General features: G+C 43.1%; 1 protein-coding gene across 3 annotated transcripts in view; it reads right to left on the bottom strand.

Annotated features, from left to right (window-relative positions):
* The window catches only part of FAM219A (family with sequence similarity 219 member A), a 97153-nt gene that overhangs the window by 26152 nt on the left and 50543 nt on the right, over nucleotides 1–20458 (bottom strand). For all 3 annotated transcript variants that reach the window (XM_069002509.1, XM_069002508.1, XM_069002507.1), the window contains exon 2: nucleotides 12813–12912. In XM_069002509.1, the coding sequence (XP_068858610.1) occupies nucleotides 12813–12912 (100 nt within the window). The remainder of the gene's footprint in view (nucleotides 1–12812; nucleotides 12913–20458) is intronic.

A 20458-nucleotide genomic window follows, 5' to 3' on the forward strand; every position in this document is an offset into this window, starting at 1 on the left:
AAATGAGGACAAACAGAGAAAGAACTCAAGCCAGCAATTTTTTATCTCCTGCATCTGTTCCCTGGGTGCCTGAAGTCATATCGACTCAGTCCGATGACAGAAACAAGGTTTCTTCCTACCAGGTCTCCAGGGTCCACTAAAATATAAAGGAAAGCAAGTTGCATCTCCTCCCCTGACCACACTACGACAAAGCTGTCAGAACAGCTCTGACAGTATCACGCCTGCAGCAATGTCTGGTGGAAAAGCCACAGAGAGCCATTGCTCTTCCACATCCCTTTGGAGAGAACTGTACTGGAAATCAGTGCCAGAAAGTATTTTCTCCTGTGAATTTCATTGATTTCATGCTTAAAAGCAGCGAATTGGAACAAAGAAGACCTCCAACAAAGTGTCCCTGCTGTGTCTGTTCTGGAGAAGGTGCTTTTCAATGGCAAATTACAGTAGCATGGAGACATAAATTTGGGGGTTAAGCCTACCACACTTTGTTCACTGGAAAGGCCTCAGTGGCTGGGAAAGTGACTGTGATTTTTGTACCTTACTTACAGTGTTAAATGTGCTCTGCTTACTTTGGCTGACCTTGTGAAAAACTGTACTTAGGATTTACTGCTGGCTCCATAACCTGATCATATGGAACAGACCTCATGAAGGTCAACCAACCTCTAACAAAAGTGCAAGGAAACGTGAAGGAAAAGAGCACAAGTCAGTGCTTGGGTAGATGGTGCCCAGGGGGCACTTTCTGGAAATCTCTGGGGACCACTTGAAAACAATTGGGTGACTTTTACACCGCTGGACCAGAAGAGGGATCTGTATGTAACAGATCCCAGAGGCTTTGAAGGACTCTCCTGAATAGTAGTTTTTTCAGTAATGTCTATTTACAAGTCATGTACTCCTGAGTTTTCAGTTTTAGGGCCTCAAATATTCTCTGCTTAATTTTTCACAGTTCTGTAATCCTGCCTCTGGATTGTAGAGATGGTCTGTGAGGTTTGACAAGTTGCCTTTTTGTTGCATCCCACCTTTGAAAAAGTGTTAGTATTGTTCTGTAACCTTGTTAGATGTTTTGTTTGGAACAATCAGCTTTGTTCTAAACTCTTGGACCATGAAAGAGAATTTGTTTTTTCTGGACATCAGTTTGCTGCAGACCAATATCCACTTTTTCCCAAGGCAATCTCCACACCGTTAGCAGTCTTGGACACCCCCCCACTGCCTCCACTCCTGTCCTAAAATCTTCATAAGAACATCAAAACAGTGTTTTTCACATTAAAATAGTCAATCTCACCCTTCAGGATGGATTTTAATCTTCTTTGATTCAAATCCATTCCCTCATTCTACAGGAAAAAAAGCAGGACATTCATAAAGGAAGAAACGTGGGATGGGGTGATTCATTTGCTTTTGTTTTCTTCTGTTTTCTTACACTACTTGTGGCATGCAGCAGGTAGGGATCTGTGTGTGACAACCAGCCTCTGGGTCACGATCTCTTTCTGCAAATCCCCTTAAAAATTCAAATCACAGATGAAAAAAATCCCTTTGCCAATCTAAGATAAAAGTGCCTTTTCCAAAGGCTACTTGAGACATGACCAACACCAAGAAGAGCTCAAATTGGTCTAAGAAATGGAGGTGTTGCACAGCCCCCATAGTAGCTGCTTGATTGTCACCTCTCACACACAAACACTTTAATTTGGTTCTTGTACACTCTGTTAATGACCTGTGCTAATGCCCTAATGTTTTGCTAGGACACAGTAGGTACAAAAATCCAGCTGCTTGTTCATGTTACAAAATCATTCAGCATTAAGGAATGCAAGTTAGGAACCAATTTCCCTGTCTGTGCACTGGAGTCAGTAAGAGATACAAGAGAGGAGAAAATTAGTTTTAATATGTTTTTGAATTCAATCAAGAAGGTTTGGTGAATTAAAGAGAAAGAAGAAAAAGCTGTAATTTAAACTTTAAAAGAAGAACATTTATAATGGAGTGAAAATCAAGTAGCAATTGGTTCTTTCTTGTTTACCAGGGGTCATACCAGAGGACTGCTTTATACCAGTGCATGCAACTCACTGAAGTCTATCCCTGCAAATCTGGCTGTGGTTATGAATCTGTGTTATCTGAACCCAAAAGTGTAACTAGACAGAACTTTTTTTTTTGGGGGGGGGGGGGTAATGAGCAGAAACTATATGACATCTTAAAAAAACAACCTGGAGTCCTAACCAGAAACAGGATCACTGGTTTACTTCAGCTGGAAGGGACCTCACGAGCTTTCTAGCCTTGCTCAAAGTAGCATCAGCTATGGGATCAGACTGGGCTGCTCAGAGATTCATTCAGTCAGATTTTCAAAACCTTCAGGGTTGGAGATGACATGACCTCCCCAGGAGAAGTTTTCCCATGCTTGACTGTCTTCATGGTGAAAAAGGATTTCCATAAGGTGAGAAAAGTAACAGGCTGGGAATGAAGTACCCACTAGATGCTCCAGGCAATTTACTGCCAACTCAGGCATGATGCTGTCATTCCTCAATAGCACAGAGGAAGTTCCACACGAAGCTTTTCCTTAGAACTCTCCAGATTATCCTGGTCATCTCCCATCTGATGGTCATAACTAGGTAAATGCAGACAACTGGACAACTGGCACTGTGTTTTGCTTCCTTTAGTCCTGCCCTTTTTCCGTTCTCTATCTGCCCTGCTTTGATGCAGAGGAGATTACAGCCTAGTTCTAGGTCAGATGAATGTGCTGTAGAGGGTTCCATTCACCTTATCAACAAGACCCAAAGCAGCCACAGCCTTCTCTAAAGTGGTCATGACTGATTTCCAGCGAGATGGAAACTCCCAGGTACCCAGGAATGTTTAATTGCAGATAGAAAGAAGAACATTGCGAACAATGGAGCTAAGATCACGTCCTTGCATTGATCATTCCCTTCCAGTGAAGGACAGGAAACCCAAAGGACCCAAATTCAAACTCAAGGACGGTTGTGTATTGTAGCTGTTCTGCACACAGGCAGATGTGAATCAGCTACGTGAGGTCTGAGGAACTAAAAACATGATATCTGCCTGCACAGAAATAACTATGCCAAGGTTTTGCTTTCACATTTTGCTTAAACCCCTGCCCCATGGATCAGAGGCTGCATAAAGCCACACTTCAACCTGACAGCTGAAGCATTCAGGCAGAAAAAGAAACTGAACTTGAGTCTTTCATGTTCTGGCTGAAAGTGAGTAGCTAAAAAAGGCATAGCTGCTTTGTGACTTGAGTGTCCCAAAGTTTTTACGGCCAAAACCACCTTGCGAATTAGACATGAATTTGTGAAGGATTTTTGAACCATCAGTTATATGTTCTTGCAGTGAACTTAAAAAAAAAAAAAAAAAAAGTAGTGCTAGAATTTACTAGGGAGTCTACACCTAGGATACCTGATTTTCTTTAAAAAAATGTAAGCAAAACCTGAAAATCCAGATTTAAAAGGCAGCTTCCATTACGGATTTAAACTACGCATGCTTGACAGAATCACTTTAAATATTAAGTATGCTAGCCCTGTTCAAGACACACTTTTTAGCAGTGTCATTTATTATGTCAAACACAGTTTCTCAGATGAACTTATACAAAGTAAATTGTCTCCCTTGTACTCTTCATGTGTTCTCTCAATTTTCTAGTCCTAGAACCAGTACTTAAAGTAATTAATAAAAAATCCTTCCTTTTTTTGAAAATGACCTCTTACTTTCAGGCTGGGTAGTGATGGGGGACAGAGAGGGGATGTTTTCTGGCATTGGTGTAACTTGGTAGCTGAGTTGCAGCAAAGGGACTGCCAGCAGCCCACATGCTCTGAAACACCTGGTGTGATTAAACCTTCTTCTCATAGCGAGCTCACAGTTTACTCATGGCAGAAGGCAGTTTAAAACTCATGAGCTTCAGACTAGTGAGCTAGACAGAACTCCACCATTCCTCCAGAACACATTAACACCTGCTGACTTGATTGTACCAATTTCACAGCAGTGATCAAAAAAAGAAGCTATGTGGGTTGTTTGGAAAAAGTGGGGATTGCCTTCCATTTAGAGGAGAAGGCAGAAAAAAAATCAAAGTTATAGCAAAAAAGGAGATGGTTTAGGGTTTACAGTAGAATTACCTTAAAGCCCCATAGAGGATTTATTTTACTGTGCTATAAACAGTGTTACTTTATGACACAAAGGGTTGGAACATTCACAAAGGCTTAGGCTGAATCAATTCAAGCTCTTAAGGTAAGCAGCAAGTGGGACAAAAAAGGCAGAGAATTAAGCAAAAAAAATATTTGGGCAGAGTTCAGGTGAAAGGGACATGAGCAAGAAGGAAGGCAGGAGTCACTGAGAGCAATGGCTCAGCTGTGCAGTCTCTAGAAGTGAGGATGGGTGATTTCACTGATACAGAAAGTGGGAGGAAGCCTGGGAGAGGAACAGTTTGCAAAGCAGCATGGAGAGAACAGGAGTCTACTACTAGTAGGAGGCAGACACAAACAGATCACAATGATTACAGAGGCTGGAGATGATTCTTTGATAAAGGCTTGGATCTTTCTCCCAAGAATGTACGTGTTACCCCTCCTTTCCCCTTGTAACTGGACGAGGGGAAAGGACATAAATATTGTCTATGGGGCATGTTTTCCTGTATGTCAGGTTAGAAAGGGTTTGGACAATGCTCAAACATTTTAAAATTTGATCAAGAGTTCCTCCTTTTCCTTCTGGAAGATGTTTCAAAAGGGACACCACAGCTATTTTGCACAGTACCAGGCTGCAAAGTCTCATTTCCATGAGTGATGCAGAAAAACATACCCTCAGCACAAGCTATTCAGCCATGATGCAGGCAGCACTTAATGCTTTTTGAATGTCCAGTTGTGTTTAACAACTGGACAAATGGGATCGGACTGTCCAATTACTGCTATGACTTTTTTCTTAAATAAAATTTTATCTTGGTAAATATATGGTATCTGTAAAAACAGCTTTACTTTCCTTCAGTGTGCCCAGCTTTACAGAGAATGACTGCCAAGAGGAACAAGGAAAGAACTGTGCCAGAAGTTTGAGGTTTGAAAGAAACAGAGAGGTGCCAGAAGACTTTCTACACATGGCAGAGCAGGGAGGCTGTGGTCTTTCCTGGAGAGGTCACTGCCTTGTTCCTGCCAGGAGTGAAGTGTCAGGGTACAGGCAAAACTCCCTCTTAGTCCCAGTCAGGACTCTGAAGGTTCAGAGGCCTTTTTGCACAACTAGTCCCACTATCCTCACTGCAGCTTAATTCCCATTCCTAAAGCGTCTCCATAAAGCAGTGGTGTTGGTTGGTGTAAGAGGCTGAGATGCTGACAACAGCTGAAACTGTTGAGTTGCTTCTACCAGTATGCTAACCTAGAAAACATGTGCCCAGCACAGGCCCATACTGCCTCATGTCCTGCTTCAACCACCCCTCCCTCCATGGAGAGAGTGGTTTCTCCTGTGCTGCCTCCTGCTTTTGGGAATTGATTCTCCCAAGGCCTCTGGACCGAAACTGATGGACATGATGAAATGTGACTGTTGCTGACTGGGCAAAAACTGTACTTAGTTTGTTGCTGCCACAATGAACATTCCTTGGGGCACATGTCCCTACCTGCCACATTAGAGCTAGGCCTTGCAGGAGGTGCTTTGGCTGCACCACTGGCTGGGTCTGGGGGTTCTGGTGTGCACAGCTGGATGGAACACTGACTGCTCTGCCTGGAACAAAGCCTTGGGTCACAGAAGAAGGGTTCCTTGAGTGTACCTCTGTTCATGCTCAGGTGAGGTCTGCATCCAGGACCATCATGGTACCCTCCCCTAAAAAGAAGTCTACTGGGTGACAGGACACAAAATATGGATGACATCCTTGTCTATTCTGCTCTCCTGCTGTGGAGGAAAATAAGAAAACAGGAAAGGGAAACAGAAACCAAGGTTTCTGTGTTTTTCTGAGTTCTGAGTCTCCAAAGGATTCTTTAGTATCTCATAGAAGCAACATGAAGTTTTCAGGTTGCTCTGTGCCTAAGGATAGCAGCTAAAAACCAAGAATTGCAGTGACTTTACTATACCAGGACATGCTCCTTCCCTTTGAGAAGTGTATGTTATTTCTATTTAATAGAGCTTGATCTGCTGATGGAGCATTTTAGTCCCCACATTCAATAAGCAGACAGTAATCTTTCCCTGTTAAGAGCTGAGTGTGCAGCACAGAGAAGACAAAGTGGCAGCCCACATCACTTGAAAATCAGAACAAATTCAATTAACCATCAAGTACAGTTTAAGGTTCATCATTAATAAATCAAACACATTAAATAAATGCATCACCCAACACTGTCTGTAGATGCTGTGGTCTGTTCTGGAGACAATTTATATTAATTATACTGGACTATACTTGCTTCCTTCAAATGCTAGGCAGAAACTCATCTACCTTTGGAGACATCAGAAGGCACTACAGAAATAGCAACACCTGGGTAATTCAGAACTGGGGAAATGTTACACTGGTGGAACCTACATTTAAGGACACAGGGCTTTGAGAAGCCAGAAAACAGTATTACTGCCCTTTTCTGTGCTGATTTTTTTAAAGATACCAACATCTGAGCAGGCAGCCTTATCATCTCAGTTGCTGTTAATCTTTTTAATGTCAGGAACAAGCTGAAAATCACCTTTGGGGACCTCTTTCTTTTAAACCAATTTTCTACATACTTCACAGAAAACAGTGATGAGAGTAACACATACTTGTGTAACAAGGCCTCTGGACAGACCACTGTGTGGTGCTGCCTGCTGGGGTTAGGCTTTGCTAGACCAGGTACTTTTTACTGTCATCACTACTTCAGTTACTGAATTTTTTCTTTTTTCTGTCAGAGAATCTCAACAATTTGCTCAATCTGTTTTTCCTCACAACCTTCTGAGCTGCTTTGCATATTTGAGGTGACTGACTATGGTGGGTAAGACAAAGAAGAGAACCTGTAATTTGCAGCTCTGGGCTTCTCCTTCAGGCATGAAACCCCCATTCAGACTCCAGGTGCTGTGGCCCATTCTCAATACAAAATAAAATAATTTGTGCAGAGTAGATCTTCAGGATTACCTCTCCTTCCTAGACTATTACATTGTAGATACCATAAAAATATGGAGTAGCTAAAGGATGGCCAGGTAATACCCCAAAATTATCCAGTTACCTTACAGTTTCCCTCTTCATGACTTTTTACCTGAAGGAGTATTAGCCAAGAGTGGTGTTTGCAGCACAAGATGTGAGTGGGTGTGAGTCTGTTGGCCTGTGAGGTTTGTTGGTACCCAGGAACGTGTCATGGGAAAGGGGCACATACCACCGTGGAGGGCTGGGACAGGCTAGTGAAGCCCTGGTGCAGTGGCATAACAAATCAAGCAAAATTGCAGTGACACAACCTCATGCCACATCATTCCCATATTCTTGTGCTCGTGCTCTGCTTCTTGGATTTTGGAACCTCCCTTCCCTCTGTCGCACTCCCTCACACATTCCTTCCTGCCTGGAGCTCTCTGCTGAACTTCAGTGATTGCTTTGTTCCAGTTTGTCTGAATGGCTTTACTCTTCACCCAAGCCTGTCTCAGGCACCTCTTTCTTTCTGCCCCTCTACTTCTTGTCTAACTAATCTGCAATAATATGCCTGTCAGCACTGGTTTTCTGCCCTCATCTTTGCAGCTCTGTCTGCAGACAGCCCTACTAGCCTTAATGTGATGCAGCTGTTCACTCTCTCATCCTCTCCAAAAAGAGCCTGGAAATATCCTACAGGAAGGATGCTACCATAAATCTGTGTACACCATTTCTCTTATGAATGGAAAGAGTAATAAGAGATTAAAAAAACGTTTAAATAAATGCCTCCCAAGCTCCATGAGACTTCCGAGTGGTGGGGTGCGCTTCTGTCTTCATGAAGAAAATCAATAGCAGTGCTGTATTGTTCCTGCTCTCTGGCTTCCATCCCGCCCTCCCCCCCCCCCCCCAGCCCCAATGCACAGACTGTGTTCAAGGAAATGGGTGCTCCCAGGGGAGCAAAATGGCTTTCTGCACTTAAGGTAATGATGTCACTTGAGGTCGCCATGCAAACAGTTATGGATATGAAAATCTGTAGTTTTGTCAACAGAGCTGGAACCTGGGGACCTAGCTTAAGAGTTAGAGCCTTTTTATAAAATGTTTCCCTAATTTACCTACAGAGCATCTTCCCAGAAACAACAGCTGCTGTACCTAATTAGCATTAATCACCTTGTTACAGAAGAGCAACTGGGAATAGTACAGTACTTGAAATACTGACAAAATGATACACTAATGGCATTGATCTGTCCGGTCTACTTCAACTTCCCCTTTATTATTCTGTTTTCTGTATGAACATCTTCAGAAGTCACAAGTTTTGGAGCAGACTGGGAAGCGATGATGCAGAAAAGGAGCCACAGATGGGGGCAGATACAGAGCCTTTCAGCCTACGCAAGATGCTTGCTGCCTGCTCTGTTCACTACTACACTTCCCGGTTCTGCATCTTGACCTGCGGCAAGAGCAGTCCTGGAAGGGGATCTCTGAGCATGGCATCCTTTTGAGCAGCACTGGGATAGGCTGCTCTGCTGTGTGCTTCGTGGCTTTTCAATGGAGAGCTTTAAGACAAGCTCCGAACACACACCTACCCCAGGAGAAGGGGTTAAATACCTACGCCAACTGAAAGATCAATCTCAGAAGCCACATGGGGCAGTCTGTCGTTTACGGGGATCAGAGACCTTCTGTAAAGTTTCAGCCAGAAATGCACCAATTTTGTTAAGCTGAACCCTGAGGGCTTTGTAGTTCTGACTGATACTCCTGGTACTGTTCCTCCCAGATCACACAGCAATTCAATATCTGCCATGAATACACAGCAGCAGGCTGAAGGGCTGGAGCTAACAACACAGACATGTCATCAGCCTCTGCCCCCAGATGGATTATCTCCTGTGTTCATTTCAATCCACCAAGATGGGGCTCAGTCACAAATTAGTTTTGTCCAAGTCAGACACACCAGGGAACACCATTCTCTATGTCCTTGTGACGGTGTTTTTGCTGCTGTTTAACCCTACCAATTCTGCTTGGTCTAAGTGAACAGCATTCCAGTAACTTCCTTGAGGTCGGACTCAGTTTCTCTAGCTTAGACACTCAGTTTTTACATACTTTTATGACCCCTTCGAGGAACCTTCCAAAAACAGTGGTTATTCCCTATCTAGTCCAAGGAGAGGACGTGCTTACATCTAAGGCCACAGGCACCTTAGAGGGCTGAAGGCTGCTGTGAGTGTCTCTGCCTCTCCCCCACATGCTCATCTGCAGACAGGCATGCAGGACATTTACTGCCAGGCTCTCAGTGTGGTGGATGTGCTGATGAAGATGCCTCTACCACAATCCCTCATCCCACCTGTTGCTTGTTTCGCAGCACTCCAACCAGCTTCCACATTGCCCATTCTGTTTTAACACAAACTAATCTCATCGACTGCTAGGTAAGAAAGATGCAGGCTGTGGGTAGGGATTTCAGAGCAGAGAAGGGAAATTAAAAATGCAAACTAGAAAAGCAGATGGCATAAGCTTCATTAAAATAATATCTCGTGTCTTGGGAATGCTAGGAGGATCTGTTGCCTTCCAGTGGATGTGGTGCCCTGAGATTTACACTTGGGGATTATTCTGTTCCTCTCTCTCTCCTTATCATAACTCTCCTCTGTTTTCAAAAGGCTTGTGGTATGTGCTCCATCTGGATATGGCTCCTAATAAGGATGTGCTGGAGACATCTCCTAAGCACTAATGTACACCCAGCCCCCAACCTGTGCTGTCAGGAGTCTCCTTATCAACGATCTGAAAGAAAGAAAGAAGCATGGCTGAGCCTTGCAGCTCCTGATAGAAAGACAAAGTGGAAGTGTTAGAAAAGGAACAAATTCAGAATTAATATGGATACAATACTAATAAGGCGTTAAAATTATGAACTGTGTGAACTGGGAGATCTTATTTCCCCTTGGTGTGAGGTTCTTTTTTTTTGACGTGGCCCTAGCATCAAGCACTGTTCCATTTATAAACCACGTGTAACCTTCACGAAGTCGCTAGAAATATAAGACAGCTGTGAAGTTTTTCCTGTATCTAACTGACCCCCCTCAAGCAAACATGTAGCCAAATGTATTTATTTAGGGGTGAAGAAACAGCCAACGAAAAGACCACTCAAGCAGCAGGATAAATCACGCTCTTTCTGCCACACTTCAATCACTGCAGCGTCTGGAAGCAAAAGTTGTATTCATGCTGGGTTGGTATTTAATTGAGCTCACTTTAACCAAACTTCCAGCAAGCACATATGACAGATTTATACATGAATCTTTGCAAACTGAAAAATGACATTTATCAACCTTCCATCAGAACATCTGACATTTGAACAATTGATTCTGATTTGACAGTGAAAAATGCCACCATCCATATGGAAAACCTGCAATAGGATTGAACCCCTAGATGCTACCATCCTCAACAATGGCTTGGCCGGTTAAGATACTAAACATTTGCGTACCACTTTAACTTTTTCTAGCCTTAAAGAGATTAAGAGAAAATCTGACAAGTTTAATGAAGAAGGGACAAAAATATCTAGTCAGGGGAATGGGGGCCAGAGCTGGGAGATACAATGATTAAGCTGCTAGAAAATTCTAGAGGCTGGGCAGATTTTAAGAATAAGAGCAGCAGGAGCTGGTGTGGATTAAAGGCATGTTACACTGGCGACAGGCAATACTGTTAGTCTCATTTTGCCTCAGGTAACCTAGAGCTCATCTGGATATGGCTAAGAGTAGAGAGCTGATGCAAGTGCCACTAGGTATGTGTTCACCTCATTAGAGGGACATTGTTTCCACAGAGAGGTGTTGGAGCAGACTTCTCTCTGGAGACAAGGCAGGAAGATGCCTGTCAGTCTTGCAGGACAATTCCCCTTCAGCAGGTAGGCTTCACCCACTATTATCTTCATAAGCATACTGTGGTCAGCACTGATTTCACTTGGCAGAAGCACCAGCTGGAAAGGAGGTCCTGGCAACAGTGTGCCTCTACCTACTACAAAAACTGTTCAAACACTTCAATGCCTCCCTTTGACTCTTTATGCCACTCAGCACTGGCTAAATGAAATAGAATTTTTCCTGTGTGGAAAAGCAGGAGTTCTGGCAGAAAAACTAATCATTCTCTTCTATCTGATCCCCAGAAAAAAGCTTGTAAATTCTGCAGAAGTGTGACTGTGGGCTATTTTCCTGTATTAGTCCATTTATATAATTACTAACCTTCCAACTAATGTAGTCATCTCCAGTTGACAAATTACAGCTTACAGAAGATTGAGTTTCTCTTGTCTTATTTTTCTCATTTCTATTATTCCAGTTTTCATTGTTTTATCCTCTATGCCATTTCTGAGTCTTTATGGGACTTGTTCCTCCCAAATATGCTCTACTGAATCTTCTTTGCTGACTCCTGCTTTTTACGTAAAAGTCATTAATGAACATATACATAAAATGACTATTGGAGAACTCCATTAGCAATGTCCTTTCTCCTGATACTTTCTCCTTTCAACACTACCTGATGTGTTTTGACTTCCCAAGTTTCTTGTTCTACTGGCTTTATTTATAATACTGAGGTTTGTTAAGGATCTTCCTCAAATTACTTCTCCATTTAATTTGTATGAACTGAACTTGTTTACCCTGAATCCAAACCCATTTTCAATGATTTGATCTCCTAGAATGCTCTCACGACTTACTAAAGCCAAGTCTAAAAAAGCACCATTTCCTGTCACTTTAGTGAATCTCAGGAGGATATTTTTATTGCCTAGAAAGGCAATAATATCACAGATTTACCAATAATAGCATCAATTGCTCTCTAACCTGTTTCCTAGTGTTAAATTATCCAAAACAACTACTAAGTAATTATCTGTCTAGTAACATTAAAGAACTCTCTTGGCAGTGAAAAAGGATCTTGGTGGCATATGGCATGCTGGCAGTAATTATTTTTTACCAAACTATGAATTGTGCTGTCATTAACACACACTGCTGCTCCCTGCCTTTTCCTGAAAAGCAGCCACTGGTTTTAGAGTATTCATGACTTGCATAACCACCTTCAATCAGCTTCAGCAGCATCCTTTCAATGTCACTTGTTCTGATGTGAAGGACAGCCAGGGGACTCCTTCCTGCTCCTACACTTTTTTTCTACACTTAGATTCCCATTTTTTATCAAAAAGCACACTGTTCCTTTGGCTTGTCTGTCATCAGGTTCTTGAAGCTGCGTGGCTAAATAGTTGCTCAGGTTCTGAAGGCAGGACAGGCATGTGTGGACTGCTCTTTTAAGCATTAGCCTTGAAAGGAAGCAGTGTCTTGTGCTAACAGGATGATTCTGCTTCCAGAACTTAATAAATATTGCTCAGAAATAGCAGGACTATTTGTATGAGAACCTTTACAGACCTAAAAGTCCTCCATTTCACATTAATGCAGCTCTGTCTTTTCCTGGTAATGTCTCAGCTCTCTGATCCTTTCCCTTTTGTTTGCAACTATTCTGTCTTCTCTTCTTTTTACAGTCCCTCCATATTATCTTCATTCTTTATCTGGCCAAGCCTTGATCTGAGCTTAATAAAAAACCTGTAGGTTTAAAAGAACTATGCCTTGCTTTTAAGGCATAGCTTCCTTTCTTTACCACATCCACGGATACAGGGGCTTTACATGTTTGTAGGTCAGTTCCCTGAGTTACAGCAGCAGAATTACAATGATAAAACTGCTCTGCGAGCAGCCTGGGCCTTGCTGGCATGCTCAGCCACAGGCACGGAGGTGTGCACATGATCTGGTATTTCACGCCTTGGATTCAGCCTTTTCACTCTCCATCAGCAAAGACTCACCTAATTTCACTTGAAGTGGGGATGGCTTATAGTTCATGGCTACAGTCTCTCCCTCTCTTGTATCACAATCTCTGTCCGAAATAGCTGCAGCTGTTGGATCCTGTTAAGAAAGAACAGAAATAAAACAGAATGGTTTAGCTGAAAGTCCTACACCCTCTTCTCTGAGTGGCTATTAGGCGACTCCACTCCCTTCACATTCAGAGGGAGCAGAGAACATGCTGGTGTTTTGAATGCTGAAACCCAGGGGCAAAACACAGAACTTTGGAAGCACATTTACTATCTTAAAAGTACCTCTGGAAATGCCAAATTTCAACATCAGGCTTATATGATGGATGATACTGGGAATATAATGTGGATGGTGGGTCACCAGTTCAAATTCAGCCTGGGCTGGCAGTAGTCCCAAATAATTTTCATGTGATGACTCCTTGGGGTGTTGTATGAAACACATTTACAGTTTCAGATGAATTCCAAGTGGACCACTCGACCTCAAACTTAAAACTAAAAAGTTTGAGACCAGGTCTATGTGAAAGTCCAGCTTGGAAGGAATGAGGGCTACACAGGTAGGAGAATTCAATTTCCGGTCCCTCTTGGGACCTATTTCATGGCTGACAGGAAAGATCTGTCAGCAGAGTACCTTTCACTGTCACTAAAATTCCCCGAAAAACAAATCTCCCCAAACACATTTTGTTCCTGCCTCCTGGCAGACATGTACTGAACTCTGTGGTACAACACATCAAAGAACTTAAGAGAGAAACTAACTACCAACTCAGACAGTTCTACCACTGATAAAAATATCTGTAGTCCTTCCACAGCAAACTGCAAACCTCTCCACTTAGCACCATAGTGAAAATTAAAACTGGTTTTCAAACACGTTCTTATTCCCACCTAGAAGCCAGAAGTTAAATTGAACATGCACATACACATATGTGTATGTAAATTTGGGTATATCATAGGTAGAGCTGCACAGGCAAAGCAAACATTCAACTTTAGGTCCAATATATGAATAAACCATCACTTGTAAGAAACGGAACCAGGCATCATAAACTAAATACTAGAATACTATTCCAAACTGGTGAATTGATATTGTCTCTCTCTCCATTTCTGGAGTTTTTATTTTGTACACAATGTCTTGTAAAATGCAACTCATCATGGCACTGACACCTGTATGCAAAGCAGAGTCACTGAGTTTCAAAGCAAGATAACATCACTCTTCCCTCTCAGTTAAAAAAAAAACAACAAAAAAACCACTTGTTGAGGCACTCTTCTGCCTGCCTTCTCCCTGCAGTGCACTTTAGCTCTTTTTAATACATTGTGCTTAAGAGAGAAAATGTAATTTTTGAATTAGGCTCTACCTTGGTGGAAATGGGTTAAATAACATATGTAGAGTTATAAGATTTTATCAAAATCCTGCTCCTTTGCACTACCCAGTAGACTTAGACAGTACTTAAAATGGATGGTGCTTACAAGACCTCGCATTCAAGGACAAGGGCAATTTCTTCTGCTTTCACTCCTGCACTTCTCCTCTAATGTAGCAGTTTAGTGACTATTTGAAAAGGTAAGAGCAATTTGTAAACCAAAAAAAAAAGTCTCCAGGAGAACATTTAGGCATAAATCATAGATCAGCTCATGTGGTATCCTTGGAACATGGATCTGGTCTCAAACATGCCCAGATGAAAGGAATAGATCAGAATCCAAGCTGCAGGAAAGAATCATCATGGTGTGGCCTCTCACCCTTCAGGGGAAGAGAGCACCCAAGATTTGTAGATGCTTGTGGACAAAAGGAATGTTTGACGTTAGAAGGTCCACAAAATCTTACGAAGTTCTGTTAGTAAATTACACGCTTGGCATGGAAATTGGTACGTTAGTTCTTGGCCTCCTATTAAGCACCCAGCAGTGGATTTAGGATAAAGGAGGGAGGTCACAGGAAAGAGAAAAAGAGACACATCCCAGAGAGAGATGAATTAAAGAGGGGTAGAAAAAAAGAATATAAGAAAGAGAGAAAGAGAGAGAGAGAGAGAGAGAGAGAGAGAGAGATCACCAATCCTGGCTCCATTGCTGATGCAGCTGATGGGGTGTGCAGGGTCTGGGGTGCACACACACCTGGGCTTTGTGGGGGTACCTTTTTATGGATGAGTTTCTGTGCACTGGAGGTAAATTTATCTCTTTCTATGTCATTTAGTTACTGTGCACAGTCTGCTCTCCCAGACTCTTCCAGAAATGGGCTGGAGGCTTCAGGGTATTTGGTGGTCTCCACATCCCCCTACAGTCCATGCCTGCTTCTTGAACTCATTCCTACACTTGGGCTGTGTTGCATTGTGCTTATCTCCAGGAGCCAGGACAAGGATGTTTGTCCCAGAACTGTGCTGTTCTACCTCCACGTGGGCCCTTCTCCAGCCACATTCTCTATTCTTTCCAGTGTGTTATTATTAACAATCCTTGGCTGCTATTACCAACAATACTTGGTTGGCACCACAGCCATCCAGCTATCAGTGTTTGAGACATACACATGAGCTCCCTTACCTTGGGGCTTCTACACATGGGAATAGCTAGATCACACAAAGGACATGTCTGTCTGTCAGACATGCTAGAATCCCTCCAAGAGGTATGTTTAAGATGCTAAGTGGCACCACTTAAGTCCAGGCTTCCTGGATGAGAACCTTTTCTCTGCCAGTCTGGGAAAAGGCAGGATATAGCCATTTCTAAGGAACATGACTCCAAGAGCTGGATGCGTCCTACCTGTTACTGAACACAATAAACAAGTCCTTGGAGCCCCAATATGCTGGCTGCAGGAAGGCATGGGAGTAGACATATTATGGGAAACGACATAGTGTGATGGCCACATACTGTCTTCTATGCTGGTGCAGTCCAATAGAGAGTCCACTGAGCTCAAAGTCAGAAGCCCACAGGGCAGAGAGAGGGTCTGGCCATGCCTGGACTAGTCCAGGTTCACATTGTTAAAATCATGCTAAAACTCTAAATCCAAACCAGCTCTTACTTTTCGTGGCAAACTGATGTGCTGACAGTAGCTCTTCCTTTGTAGGTAACCTGACCGTGACGTTAGACATCCATTTGCATCAACAGAGGGAGGGGAGAAATGTTCTGAGGTGCCTTTGAAGATCTGAACTCTGAGCCTGGACCAGTGGACTCAGCTGGAGAAATCTCCAAAATGGGCTCTAGACCACACACACAGAAAAGGCTTCCTTGGCCTCCAGAGAAAACTACGATGATTTTCAAGAAGTGATTACTTCCATTCTGTCTAAGACACTCATCTTAAAAGGAGATGAATCTGTCCTTGGAGATGCGTTTCTCTCTCCCCACTGTCTAGAGAGGAGGCCTGGTGGAGCTTCTGACACTGGAGGTGGGAATGATGCAGGACACGGTAGTGGAGTCAGCCCTAGGAATTCTTCCCCAAGGTTCGGCACAATGTTTTTCAGCCCCAGCAGCACATGTTACAGCTGTGTAGGAGATCCACAACTTGCACAGAGGGATCACAAGCACCATCAGTCTGGGTGACCACCACTGCATGCATGGGCCAGGCCCACTCCTTCCAGAGAATAAAATGGATTTGAGAGGAAACCGAGCCAGGGACGGTGTTCCCAGTGCCAGTGGGTCTCTATCCCTGGCCCAGGAGTGGCAAGACACTGTCATATTTCCCGTCCATCATTTCGCAGACATTCTGCAGCAATTCAGAGGCCTCCATAGTAACAATGCCCACTGTGAAAACAGCAGCATTCCCACGCCAGCTCGGCTGGAGCTGTCTCTGCACAAACATGCCCTGCTTCTGTGCATACTGAATGGATGCAGTTCTCTCTCCACAGCTCAACTGCCCAGAGAAACGTTTACTTGACTGATTAGCCTTTTGCTTGTGAATGCCTAAGAGCACACTGAGATTCAACACAGGCTTTTGCTATTGGAATTCACTTGGCAATTTTTTTTTTTTCACAAGCCCACCTAGACCAATACACTCAGCTCTGCCCCCAATATCAAAATCTCAGCTACATGGTATGACTCATCCCAGGACAGATGATGTGATTTCTTATTGCTCCCTGGGGACAACACAACACTCCCAAACAAAAGGCAAGTGCTGAGAAGTGCCTGCAGGGGCTTTAGACAGATAAAGGTATTTAATACATTTAAGGGATGTTTTTTTGTTCCTGAGGCCTCTGCATGTCTTCATTCCTAAGGAAAAAATACATTCAATCAGAGCACTGCATGAACATTTGGCTGGGGCCAGAGTTTAATCAAAATTTTCTCCCCACATGCCCACAGCTTAATTGAGCATGCACAGTCACAGCAATTCGAATGGTGGGAAGTTTTCTTACTAGATTGTTTGTTTCTATAGGCTTGACACAAAGGATCTTGAAAACTGCCGTCCTGCTAGGAGCAGCCATATCCCACAGTGTGTATACCATGTGCCCTTTCTGAACATCAGAAATTAGTTCCAGCAAACCTTTGAGGAGCAGGAGTGCTGTGCATCATCAGCATGCAGGAGCACAGAGAGAAGGTGAAAACACTTTAAACTGAAATCTGGGGTTTAAGGGAGATGGCATGCTTAGCAGGCTGTTTATATTTTCTCTTTTAAATCACTTTCCATTTTGCAGTACTTAATAAGAAAGCATCAGCTCAAGAGCCTTTTAGTCGTATTATCTACCTCTCCCAATAACCCACACTGACTATGGGAGGGAAATCGCCCCAAATGATGGAACTGGGTGCTTGGTACAAACTCTGCCTTCCTTCACAGCCAACACTTCTGACCCCATGTAAGCTTAACAAGGCCCCACTTTCCACTCTGCAAACCCTTGGTGACCCCAGAGCACGTGGAAGGGAATGGGCACACACAATTTCTGTGGTCTTCAGCTACACTTCAAAAACATACGTGTAACTTCAGAAGTCTCTATGTGCCCCTCAAAATCAGTCATATTTACAGCTCTTATGAAAATGTTCTCCACTTTTCTGTCTGTAGGAAATTCGATGATCACCAAAGCAGCTCTGCTGCTTTTTTTGAATAAAAGCAGAGGGGCGTGATTGCCCTCATCCTCCTCAAGGAAAGACCCAATATACAGGGCTTGACCATAATTTCTCTCCATAGTTCTGAGGCTTCTGTCTGACCACCATCAGTTGAATCAGGATGAGCCAACTCATCAGGAATATCATCCAGCTAACTTGTCTCTCTCCAGTACCCACCAATGATGTGCTTGCTGTCTTCTGTCCTACTTAAAAGATGCTGGAAGTCTCAGTACCAACACGTGTGTGACAGCTTACAGTGAGTGCTTGCAGCTCAGGAGACATCTGCTTTCTGGAGCTGCCCATGTGGATTGCATACTGCACACAAATGCTAACAGGAAAGGACAAGTCCAAGTGTTTTGTTTCTTTCCTACATCAAACACTGAGTTTGGAAAAAACAGATAGATGTTCTATGCATGAGGGACTGACTTAGTGAGCAGAAAAACAAGTGAGAAACCACACACACCCTGAATACAGAGGGTACATGTGGGTCAACGAGAAATTTCTATGATTCCAATGTTGTCATTCAGACTCTTGGGCTAGAATATTGTGCTGCTAATTAATATTTATACCTTCAGTCTCTGCCCTGGCAACAGAAAATCCTGTGCTGTTGGCAGATTCCCTCTGCCTCAAGCTGTACCATGCCAGGTGTTCCTGAGAAATCTGGCTGTCGGCAGAAAGCTTCTGGGGAGGGGACTCTGATGGGCACAGGCAGGTACTTAAAATCTCACAGTGTTTTGGACAGCAGACCTCTGCAGCCTCTACATATCACTACAATACAGACATAAAGTATCTGTGAACATGAAGTGCCCAAAAAATGCACCAGGAACAAAATTATTGGGAACCAAGATGTGCATAGTTTGATGTCTATGTAAGAAACAGCATAAAGGAAAGGCTCAGATTTATAGGGAATCAGACTTACAGGGGATCAATCCAAACCCAGAGTATAGATGAACAATGGTCAGTAATAATGGCATGTTTGGCAAGAGAAAGGAAAGTGTCACAGGATGATGTATAGCAGGAATGGAACCAGAAAGCCTCACAAAAGACTCTCTCATACTCTCAGGCTTCAGCTTAAGGAGTTTTGGAACCCATTCCTTCAAGGGAGATGTAATCCCCTCATCTGTCCTATGGATACAAGTTAGGAGCTACAACCACACCAGAGCACTAGAAGAATGGGGTTGCTCAGAGAAGAAAGGGGAAGACTAAGGAAGGATATAATAGATGCGTTCAGATACATAAAGGGCTGGCAGAGAGAAAAAGAGGAGTATTTTTTTTCATGTTCCTGATCACCAGAGTAAAAAATTATTATCTTAACTTGCACGAGGGTTATAAGGAGTTACACAAAACTGTAGAGGTAAGGCTAAGGAGCTGTACACTTGCCTGATGAAGTTGTGGCATTCTTGTAGCAAAACCAGATTAGAAACTGATGTCACACACAAAGTCAACAGAGCTGATCTGGTTTTCAGGCAGACTGATCCCGATTTGGTGCAAACTGTGAAGATCCCTGGTCTTTTTAGGTCTCTTTCCCCCATCTGTCTTAACAGGAGAAGAATTTGCTTCTAGGCCAGACTTATTTAGTCAGAACACCAGTCTATCCTGCAAGAGAGGTTCTCCAAATTCCCCTATGCACTGCCAAGGACCATGGCTGACCTCCACCTTCTCTCTGGGAGAGCTGAAAAAAACAATCTTTTTCCTAGATCTCACATGTTGAAGGAGCTCTAGAATCACACAGGATCCAGAGCAGAAGGCTCCTGGGAAGACATGATTGTCACTTTTCATCAACATGTGCACTCTGTCAGATCCAGAGCAGTAACTGTTCCTCCCAGCATCCCCACCTTCCCTTTACCAAAGTAAAAATAAATGGCATTTTGGCGACACAGTGACTGATGTACTGAAAAACATTCTGATAGCTACTGACTTGGTTTCAACAAAGCAATAAACAACAACTGTTTATTGACTTTCTACTAGCTCTGCCAATGCACCACTTACAACATTGCTGTTTTTTTTTTCCTGAGCAACTACTGAACAGATCTTGTTTAACAAATTAGGCCTGCAATATCCACTACAAGATCCAGATTTTGAACCTGATTAGTTTATAATTGTACGATAAATTGGTGCTTGAAACCATTTTATTTCAGCAATTGAGAAGCCAGCAATGTTAATACTGCTACATGACTAAAACCTCTAGTGTTATTAATTAAACTGAACCAGCATGTCACTAAAGTGAGTTTTTGCCATGTACACCTGCAGTTGGGGTAGTTCAACTTACTGACAGGTAACCAGGAGTTCAGACCATTGCTTTGCTTCAAATGGAGGCAGAAGAAAAGTGCCAGTCTCCCTGCAGATGCTGCAGTGCCTGTGCTGAAATGCTCCCTTGGAACCCTGGTCACAAAGGGCCTGCCCAACTGCCATATCCGGGCTGAACAAAATGCAGCAAACAGAAAGGCATAAGCTGTGGAAAGGGAACAAGATGTTTCAGTGGTCTGTTTTCCTAATCAAAAATGACATTTGCAGCACAGGGAAGAAAATATTTTTTTAAGCTGATGATGTATGACTAATCTTGGGAGTCTACAGTAGCAGAGGAAGCACCAATTCAGTAGCTAGACCAAATACTTTGGGAAAGCATTTGAGGGACAAAG

Source organism: Aphelocoma coerulescens, assembly GCF_041296385.1.
Source record: "Aphelocoma coerulescens isolate FSJ_1873_10779 chromosome Z unlocalized genomic scaffold, UR_Acoe_1.0 ChrZ, whole genome shotgun sequence".
Classification (NCBI taxonomy): domain Eukaryota; kingdom Metazoa; phylum Chordata; class Aves; order Passeriformes; family Corvidae; genus Aphelocoma; species Aphelocoma coerulescens.